Genomic DNA, 11035 nt, shown 5'->3' with positions numbered 1-11035 from the left:
TTTGGTGGGGTGGGGGCAGGGTGGAGTAACCAGGAAGTAAAACTGCTGCTCTGCCTGGTGGTTTTAGACTAGGGGTGGTATTTTAGTTGAACCTGCAGGTCATGGGGAGTTCATTTCCCTATCAGGAAAGGTGGTGCTGCCTTGGAACGTTGTGGAGCCTTCATTTTGGGTAGTACAATAAAGAGGAGTCTGATTCTATTTTTGATGTTTGACTGAGAAAAGCTCTCAAGCCCAACTTCTCCTTCTGCCCTACACCTGAGCAAGTTAATAAAAAAGACCAGGTCTCCCTTTTTTGGCACCTGTGAAAAGTTCAAACCATGCATCTTGTCCTACGACAGGCAGCCTTCACCCTAGCTGCACCCCTAGCTACCATAAAATGCAAGCCAGTAGCCCCTTCCTATTCTCTCAAGCTATTTTTCATTTCAGACCTGCTTGGGAACCTGCCAATCTCTCTCTAGAAAGCTTCATTATGTGAGTAATAAATCACTTCATACCCTTTTGTCATATGTATGGCATCATCAGTTTTGGCATCTGAACTAAATTTTGGATGGGGACGGGTACATCTGCCTCCATCAGTTTGCCATACAGGAGAAAGAAGAGGAGTTAATAAAAGAGAGAAAATGACTAGAGAGTTGGCACCCAAGGAAATGGAGGACTGGGCCAGTATTTGGGGAGTCAGTCCCAAGACAAGAATAAAGAAGGTTTTTATACCTAGAGACAGTCACCTTCAATGGTCCTTTGAAAGTAGGCCTTAATACTCTCTATGAAAAGGATCAAGATAATGTGGATGAAAACAGGATGATGATAACAGCTACTAACTAATATTTATTGAGCCTCTATTATATGGCAGACATCATTCTAAGGTACTTAACTATATGACATCATGTATCCTCACAACCCTGTGATGTAGAGAGTATTTTGAAACCCATTTAAAGATGAGAAAGTTAAGGGTTAGAGAGATTAAGCAACTTGTCCAAGGTCACGTTGCTAATAAATGATAGAGACAGGGTTTGAACTTAGGCAGTCTCTTTCTACTACTTATACATTTAGCCACTAGATTATGCTATGAAAAAAAAATTATTCAATGCATCCCTTAGGGGCAGGAATCATTTCTTTTTTCTTTGTAAATTTATAGTGCATGATTTTGAGGATTTTGAGAAAGGGACCAGGAGGCAGAAGCCCTCACCTGCTTGTTAATATTGCCAGGTCGTGGTGATTTTTGAACAGTGGCAGTGGTAGTGGTGAAGACCAAGGAAAAATAAAAAACACCCTGTTGTTCGGCTATAAAATGGAAACTAAGGTCCTATAACTATATTTCTGGCTCTTATAGCCAGAGTCAGATGTATAGTTTTTCCATAAAGTTGATATGGGAGTAGTAGTTGTGGCTGGTAGTTGTAAGGATAGGAGTGAAGAAAACAAATCAAAAATTATTTTTGAGGAAGCTAAAATATTTAAACAGGAAACTAGTCTGAAAAAGACACTTGAGTTTGACTGTCAGAAGATTATGTTTAATGATTCGTGGATAACGTGAGGCAGAGCTATCACATGCTCATGAACTAAAGTAAGTTTCTAAATGTAATCTTTCTGAAACCTAAGGGATGGTTAAATGAACCCAGATATGATTATTAATTTAATATTTGAATACAACTTCTAAAATGCTTCCCTTCTGCATTTTTCCTACCATCTCTGTCATTTAAAAAAATGGGTATATTGTAACAAATTAAAACATGCAAATGTTGAAAATCTCCCCAATTAGTACCTACTTCTCGGACGTATCTATTGTTAATCTTTTAACACACGCACACACACACAAACACACACATACACACATACACACATGATATGTATACATATGTATATAAACACTCATAAATATGGATAAATACATTCTTCAATAACAAATATGGGATTTTTAAAAATATATTCTTCTGTAACTTGTTTTTAAAAAATATTAATGTATTATGGATAACTCTCCATCTCATGTTACACAAAGCATGTACATTTGAACCTAATTCTATTTTCTTTCATTTTCTTAGCAACTGAAATGCTATTTCTTAAAAATGTAACTACATTTGAATGTCAAGGATGTGTAAGTTCATTTTAAAATGCAAGCATCTTTGGAAGCAGTAAGTTTTTCCATGCCAGTATTTTGCCAGGCTTTAGAGAGATTCTAAAACATGACCAGAAAAAGATAAAAATCAACTAGTGTTGGAGCTGCCTGGTAGGACTCAAAAACTCTGACAAGCACCAATAAAATTATAGTAGAGCAAATGGAATGATTTAGAGGTAAAGTTAGAATTTTGAAGTGAAATTTAACTTCTTGTTAAGAGGATGGTTGGATATATGTTACCAGATAATTGTGCTTTAAAAGCTAAAGAAATGCCATTGTTATTATTGTATATTTTGTATATGTTCTGTGCAGGAGACAATTCTTTTGCATTTCTATGCTTCATATATATCACATGATATTAGCATTAAACATTGCAAATATCTATTTACAATTTATCATATGCCAAAGTTATTTTATCATAGCAATAGTAAAATGAAAAAAAATCCTATACATTATACTTCACATATATCATGGTTCATTACACACATTCTTTTATTTAAATATTAATTTAATTTAGGATTAAGAACATTAAGAATCCTGACAAATATATGCCTATATTCATTCATATAGCGAAAGACAAAGTGAGAAAAGAAGGAGAAGGAGGAGCAGAAAAATATATCAAAATAATAATATAGTTTATCTCTATGAGGTAGGATTACAAACAGATTTTCCTTTAAATTTTTCTGAGGTCTCTTCAAATTATCTAACATTTATTCATTCATTCAATAATTAGCCTTTGAGCATCAACTATGAGCCAGGGATATATCAGTGATCAAAACAAATAAATATGTGTTACTTATATAACCAGAAAAGGCAATAAACATGATTAAAATTGATAGTATCATTTGCTGAATCCCAAGCAATGTAGACAAATAACGGAGTGAACTAGAGAATTTATTCTGGGTCTAAATAGCTAAATAGCTGTTGTTCCTAGAGAATCATTTAACTTCTCTGCAATGTAAACTTCTACTTCTCTCTTAAAGTTACAGGCTTTTAGAGAAAAACTTGATACTACTCTCCAAGATCTAAGAACAGAGTGGAGAATCTCTGAAGAGAAAAGGCACCACCATCAAGGCAGAGTAAATAAAAGCATTCTAGCCAGGACAGCTCTGAAACTCAGGGACAGCTGTTGGCACACTTTCTGGCTAGCCTGAGCATGGCTGCATTGAATCTGAAATGGCATTTTATATGGATTCGGCCTAAAATGACCCAGAATATTAATATCTAGCAGGGGAATGACAGTGGAGGGTGAGGAAGGTAGAGGGGAGCAAAAGGAGGCTACTTCCAACTTTAGTCAATGGGGATCACATATAACTTTAAAAGGTATCTTGGATAAAAGTTGTCAATTCAGAAATACATCTGTCATAGTAAAGAGTACTATATAGGCCCAATTTCAGATGAGTTTTTCTGTTTGGGGCAATGATGCACTTTATGGATGGATTCATTCAACTGATTTTTATTGAGCATCTATCATGTGCCAAGCACATTCCAGGTACTGCAGAAGAAATGGTGAGCAAGGCAGACAGATTCCCTGCCCTTTTCCTGGCAAGACACTCACACAACAAAGCAGTCAAATAAATGTATAGTTCAGGTGATGGTAAGTGCTGTGATGACAGAGATAGGGAACGGTGAGAAGGGAAGCCTGTTTTACACAGGGTTGGTTTGGTTAGGAAAGCACTGTTTGAGAAGCTATTTGAACAAAGCTCTGACTGAAGTGAGGGAGCTGGGCATGAGAATATTGGGGGAAAACATTCCAGGCAGAGGGAGAAGAACGCCAAGCAGAGGCCCTGCAGATGGAATGAGGTGGGCAAGCAAAAAGGCCAGTGTCGGGAGAGTAGCAGGTGGTGAGGGGCAGAGGGAGTGAGTGAGTCCCACATTAGGCAGGAGACTGATCATGTTGAGAAACTTCCATCTTGTTGTAAATGTGATGGAAAAACACTGGAAAGTTTAGAACAGGAAAGAATTGTGAACTTTACGTTCCAAAGAGATTACTCTGTCTGCTGTATTGAGACCGGAGAAGTCAAGAATGGAAGCAAGGCATCTAGTTAGAGATGGTTGCATGAGTGGGAAAGAAATGATGTATGGAAAGGTGGAGGTTGCTCCCTGTAAAAGGAGAGGAATGATGATCCCGGCCAAAGGGGACACTTGCTTGGATTCCGGTCTTTTCACATGTTATGGTGCTCTGCAAACAGTAGATGTCCAATAAATGCTGATGAATCACCCATGTAAAATGCTGTACCTGTGCTGCTATAGAAAGCTAATCCACTAGATGCACTGAAGTCTTCAATGAAGAACTGAGAAAGGGACATATGCTCTTCAGTATTTAAGGACTTGTTTCCATGTTTCCAGTATAGCATTAGGTCGTCCTCATTGTAGGCATCTAAAACATGAAAAATACCAGTCTTGTAAGTGGAATAAGCTCTTGTACGTTTGATGAGTTCCATAACTATGTCTTATGTGACTCTGTATCCTTAGTGCCTAGCCCAATGACATGTACATATTAGGTGATACAAATATGTTTGCCAGTGGACTGATCACACACACACTTTTAGGAAGAGGAAAAACAATTTCTAAAAGTTAGACCCTGATGACTAGTATAATGTGGATCTTGTGCCCACACAATGAATTGAAACTCCCCAGATAGCTGCTCCAACATTTGTGTACAAGAAATTTTCTGAAGTCAAACAGTGGTATGGAAAATTTCTAATTTGGGGCGGAACATCTGTGGAGTAGACATCTACTGAGATTCCCAGCATTTCAGACACATTTTCAAAAATTGCAGTCAGCTTTTAAGATCTTCCATCAAAAATAGCTGATCAGTAAAAGTGATTGACAGCTCAGATGCCCTGATGGGGCTTTGATTAGGGGGTCTATGTCTACAGTTAGATTTTTCTAGGGAATCCAAGTCTACTTAGTGGAAGATTGTGATTCATCTGGGAACGTGAATTCCAGAGCTTTCTAAATGTGGAAAGTCTGTGTCAGTCTATATAACAACATTAGCAAGAATAGACCTTTTTAGGGAGCTGTTCCTTTACTGTGGAAACTGTAGAATAGGCAATTATCAAAATGCTTTTCCCCTGACCCTTCTCCTTTACCAGACAAACTACCATCAACCTTCATAAAAAAAACAGAAACCAAAAAAAAAAAAAAACAAAAAAAAACAAAAAAAAACCCCACAACTGTTTTGGTTTTGGATAAATATATCAATATCTTAAAATGCTTGTTAAGAGCATGCTTATTTACATGTAAGTATGTGATGGTGTGTTCAAATGATGTGTACTCACTCCACCAGGAAGTGAGACTTACAGCTTTCCAGTTCAAGAGAACAATTTTGAGTGTCAAGAGGAAACCTGCTGAAATCCATAAAGCACATGGCCGAAACCGTTATCCTATAAAAAGAATGAGAAAAAGAAAACTACAGATCAGTTAACCATCTGGCCAAATGAGCATGCGACATTGAAGCTTTCTTACTATTTGCCGGTTCTGTGTGTCTTTCTAGAATAATGCAAAACAGGCAGTATTATCTTCTGTCCAAATAACATTCAAGGAAGCATACTCAGGAGGGTGGACGATTTTCTTAAGACAGAGTCAGTGAGTGAATTCAGCTCTCATACCTGCTTCTGAGTTCACCATTTCCTGATCAGCCCCCTCTATATTTTCTGGCTCTGATGTCTCTAGAAAAACACTCTTCAAAGTGAGAAGACTTTTAAACAGATTTAAATATTTTTTGCTTTTTGGAAGATGCACACATAAATAGTCTGTAGTAACAAAGGGTTGGAATGGTGGCAATAAAAACCTATAGTTAAAGGTTTCCTTCACAAAGCAAGTTTACCTGAGGATATTCTCTTTCCAGTAGTGAGTGAAAAGCCTGGAGCATTCTTAGTTATAGATCCATGTGCACAATGCATAATTCAGGTAGAATTAAGCCAAAAGGCTTGCATACTGATGAGAACTGTTTTTTCAAATGTTATATCCTCCCAGATTTTCCTGGCTTCGGGCGGAGGCTGCTTTTTACTATGACCTTGCCTCAGAGTAGAAACTTTGGTACCCACAATAGCAGATCAGAGGTTCATAAAAGGCCCCTGAGCAGGTTTGCAAAAAACAAACGCAACAGATGCTCCTACCTGTGGTGCCCTTGAGTTAATTAGAGGAATAGGGACATTTTATCTTCTGTGGGTTAATTCTACTGTCAATAGTCATACAACAAAACATCAAGCCAAGGATTACTTTGTGCCACAAAACATATTCGTTTTGGTGTATTCCTAGTACTTTAAACCTAGAAGGGACCCTCTGAGGTGTTTCAGTCCACTTCCTTCATAGTACATGTGAGTGACTTAATGACCAAGGAGGCTAGGTGGCTAGGTAGTATCAGAACCAAGCCGGAACCAGGGGATCTGGCTCTGGGCTTGGATTGGCTCTACTGTTGGCTGGAAGAGCTGTGCTGACAACAATTTTGAGTTCCTCCTGTGTTAGAGGATCTCCAAGACCACTCTCAGGGTCAGTGATTCACTAGAATGACTCGCAGAACCCAGCAAAGCTATTGTAATCTTGGTTACCTATATTATAATGAAAGGACATAGATGAAAACTGACAGTAGAAAAGGGGCATAGGGCAGGGTCCAGAAGAGATCAGGAACATATTTCCAGTTGTCCTCTCCTAATGGAGTTATGTGGTTGGTGCTTAATTCTCTCAGCAATGATATGTGACAACACCCTGGGGACATTACCAACTAAGGAAGCTCACCCAAGCCTTGGTATCTACACTTTCAACTGAGAGTAGCCACATAGTAATGACTGACCACTCACATGACTGACCTTAGTCTCCAGCCCCTCCAGAGGTCAAGCTGATATCCAGTGGCTCAAAGGCTCCACTGCAAATCACATTGTTAGCAGAAACTATCTGGCTCGGCCCCCAGCCCCCAAGTAAACAAAGATATTCTTATCAGTTAGGATATTCCAAGGGGTTAGAGGTTACCCTGCAAGAGCCTGGCAAGGGCCAAATATTTCCTGGAATGTGCAGGGTAAGAAAAAATCACTGAGTTAATTATTTACTGGACCTCCCCTCACCAAAATTAATTTAAAACAATTGATTCTTTGTCCAGATAGTGCCCTTCTGCTCCTGATTCCTACTGAGGCTTGACTCTAGTACGTATGAGTCCTACGCTACTCCTAATTTAAAAGTCCTATTGAGGCCAGGCACAATGGCTCACACCTATAACCCCAACAGTTTGGGAGGCCAAGGCAGGCAGATCATTTGAGGTCAGGAGTTCAAGGCCAGCCTGGCAAACATGGTAAAACCCTATCTCTACTAAAAATACAAAAATTAGCTGGGCATGGTGGCGGGCACCTGTAATCCTAGCTACTCAGAAGGCTGAGGCAGGAGAATCACTTGAACCCAGAAGGCAGAATCTGCAGTAAGCTGAGATTGCGCCACTGCACCCCAGCCTGGGTGACACAGTGAGGTCCTGCTCCTCTCCCCACCCCCACCAAAGAAAACCCATTGAAAGTGATATTTTCCTTTAATTGCATTTTTAAAAACATTGACAGCACTTATAAAATGCCTGGCACCAGCTCTGTGCTGAAGTGGGTAAGGTATTTTAATGAGCAAAATAATCTGAGTTTCCTACTGCTGCTGTAATAAATTACTACAAATTTGGTGGTTTAATACAACAGAAATTTATTCTCTCACAGATTTGGAGGCCAGAACTCTGATCAGTATCATGGGGCTGAAATCAAAGTGTCATAAAGGACCTTCTCTCTTAGTAGCTCTAGGGGGAAAATCCATGTGTCCTACAGCTTCTGGTGGCTGCCAACATTCCTTGGCTTATGATCACATTGCCTCCTCTTCTTTTGTATGCATGAAATTTTCCTCTACCTTTCTATTATAAGGATACTTATGATTGCATTTTAGTCCCAACCAGATAATCCAGATAATTTCTTCCCTATTTCAAGATCCTTAACTTAATAACTTAATCATGTCTGCAAGGATTCTTCTTTTTTTTTTCTTTTTTTTTTTTTTTTTTTGGGTCATACATGATAAGCTTCACAGGTTCCAGGAATTAGGACTTGGATATCTTTTGGGGTATCATTTTTTCACCCTACTTTAGAATTTTTCTAAGGTTTGTAGGGCATTTAAAAAAGCTGAGTTGCTTGGGTTTACCAAACATTTTTAGAATTATCCATGATAAGCCACTCAATATGCACAGGACTCATTTGACTAAAGGAAAATATGGAACATTACAAAGGGAGAGCTGTTACAGCAAAGTGTTGGAATGCACATTTTAAATTAAAAGAAAAGAAAAAGAAAGTAAATTGGTGTTAGCTTGAATGATAGCTATAGCTTCCCAAGAAAAAACGAAGGAGACAATAAAGAAAAGTTATTTAGCTAATCCAAGGTTCCAAAACTGCTTGGTGGGATGCAGGGGCGGGGTGGAGTTGGTGAGGAGGAAAACAGGCTTGTTTACCTGTAATATTCTGTGCCAGATTTTAGGAGTTCCATAATTCAGCTCCACTCTATTTGTCTAACCAACATATACCCAGACTAGGTATAGTTAGAATAGAAAATCATTTTTAAAAATCAGGATGTTAGAACCAGGGGAAAATCACATCTTATGCTTGTGCCCCAATCTCCAGCAGCATTAAACAGACAGCAACATTGTGAGTTTCATCTGAAATGAGCGTCATCAGCTTTGGTGCAGATGGCTGCAGTACAAGGAAGCCAAAGGCGATAGGCAGCTCTCCTTACCTGAGACTTAGGAGGACGTTTCCATCAGGGTGTACGCGCAGCATGATATTCTCCATAGTTGTATCATGGATGAAGGATCTTTTAGAGTGGACAAAAAAGATATCAGGCACCCAGATCTTTCTGATCAATCTATGATCAAATGTCATGCTTTTGTTTGCTGTGCTAGGAAAGGAGAGCCTCTCGTCTTTCCAGTAATGCCTGAGATAAAAAGTCATTGTAAAGTCCTAGACAGAGAGAAAAAGAGACCAATCAAAGCCAGTAGGAATATGGTTCAGGATGACCACTCAACACTAGTAGTCCCAGGACTCATTCCCATGGCGTTAATGACTTTTAAGTGAATGGCTAATATTGTAGTTTCAGGTTGAAGCTAAGAAGGTTGTGCCTTGAGCTTCTCCTTCACATGAAGTCTAGTGAATGTTGAGAATTTCTGGGAGTTATAATAGAATATTCAAGTTGGGAAAGGGGAACCAGGTTATAAATGGGAAGCGTTTCTGTGTAAGCATTCTGGTTAATAACCTAAAGAGATTTCAGAAGAAAGGAACCTGAAACTTGACTATTTTATTGTCCATTGTTTTATTGTGATTTCCTTTTTCATTCTAAACAAATCACTTTTAAAATTGATTTTGTATTGATACTCATGTTATTTTTGTTAAAGTTTTCCCAAATCGAATAAACTATAATCCCACAAAAACATGGATACAATGTTTATTAGAGCTATTCGTGTAAAGCAAGCTGTCAGAAGTCCTGGGACAGAGACAGAATTGTCCTCAGCTTGAGAGACAGAAAGCATATTGTGAAATGGTAGTTCTCAAAGTTTAGTGCGCAGAGATTAACTTTTGAAGTTTGTTGAAATGGCACATTTCCCAGAAGCTAGTTCCCAGAGATTCTGATTCAGTATAGCTCAGGGATTTAAATTGTTAATGTTCACTCTTACATTGTAAGAATGTATTGATGAGAGGAAAAAACTGTACTAGCATTATATTAGAAAAAACAGTTCATTTCATTAATAATTTGAGTTTTGTTTGGCTCTCAGATGTTCCAAATATTTGGTTGTTTGAATAGAAACTCCCCCACCTTCATCCAAATTATTGGCTGTTGGACAACCACAATTTCTTACTTCTTACTGTTTCACAATTGCTTACTTCTTACTATTTCACAATTGCTTACTTCTTACTACCTTTTTTTTTCCAACGATAATCAAATTTTTCTTGAACTAGTGCATATCATAGAACTTTGGCATTTATTATACAAACAAAGGATACATTTCAGTAAACTCTGAATGAGTCACCAATTAATTATGAGCTAGTTTGTCCTAGGTTCAGAATAGAGCTATATTGATTTATGGCTCTGGATTAATCAAGGAACATTAGCCATGTGTAATTTTGAATTAGGGTGAGGGCAAATAAACCGAATGGTTCTTTCATTAACGTAATACAAGGAATTGTGTGGGTTACTGCACAGAGTGCCTTAATAAGCATATATTTAGAATTAGATGCTCTGTCTGATCTGAAGGTCACTAGGCAAACATTGAGTTTATGCAGTCGAATAGCAGATGTTGGTGCAAGTCTGTGATACAGCAAGTCACCACACGCTGGCGCTATCATCAGGAGCAGGCCAAACAGCATTCTGGGAGGCTGGTGAGACAAAACTTAAATGGATCGAAAGTGAAGTTAGGGTGGACAAGAGAGTAAAAAGATGATAAATGAGAAGCAAAAACAAATAAACAAAGCAAGAAAGACAAAAAAACAACACTAGTGGGAGAGGGCGAATCACTGACAATTAGAAAGCATTTTCAAACGGGGCATGTAAACCCAGTCCAGTTTGATCTGATACAGACTAGCACAGCTAACCTTATTCAGGGGGTAAAGATGATGTCCAGTTCTGGGTGCTGCTGGTTAGAAACAATAAGGATTTTAGATACAAACTGCGTCATTCAAAAATGACTTGGATAGGCTGGGCGCGGGGGCTCAAGCCTGTAATCCCAGCACTTTGGGAGGCCGAGACGGGCAGATCACGAGGTCAGGAGATCGAGACCATCCTGGCGAACACGGTGAAACCCCGTCTCTACTAAAAAATACAAAAAACCAGCCGGGCGAGGTGGCGGCGCCTGTAGTCCCAGCTACTCCGGAGGGTGAGGCAGGAGAATGGCATGAACCCGGGAGGTGGAGCTTGCAGTAAGCC

At 38.9% G+C, this 11035-nt stretch overlaps 1 protein-coding gene across 1 annotated transcript in view; it reads right to left on the bottom strand.

Annotated features, from left to right (window-relative positions):
• GABRR3 (gamma-aminobutyric acid type A receptor subunit rho3) overlaps positions 1-11035 on the bottom strand; it is a 135256-nt gene that overhangs the window by 16799 nt on the left and 107422 nt on the right. The window contains exons 8-10 of the mRNA XM_017889937.1: positions 8855-9078; positions 5417-5499; positions 4350-4490 (exon numbers count right to left, since the gene is read on the bottom strand). Of these exons, the coding sequence (XP_017745426.1) occupies positions 4350-4490; positions 5417-5499; positions 8855-9078 (448 nt within the window). The remainder of the gene's footprint in view (positions 1-4349; positions 4491-5416; positions 5500-8854; positions 9079-11035) is intronic.

Source organism: Rhinopithecus bieti, unplaced genomic scaffold, assembly GCF_001698545.2.
Source record: "Rhinopithecus bieti isolate Rb0 unplaced genomic scaffold, ASM169854v2 scaffold_18644, whole genome shotgun sequence".
Lineage (NCBI taxonomy): Eukaryota > Metazoa > Chordata > Mammalia > Primates > Cercopithecidae > Rhinopithecus > Rhinopithecus bieti.
Note: the sequence above shows the minus strand (reverse complement) of the source record. Positions and strands in the feature narration are given on the sequence as shown.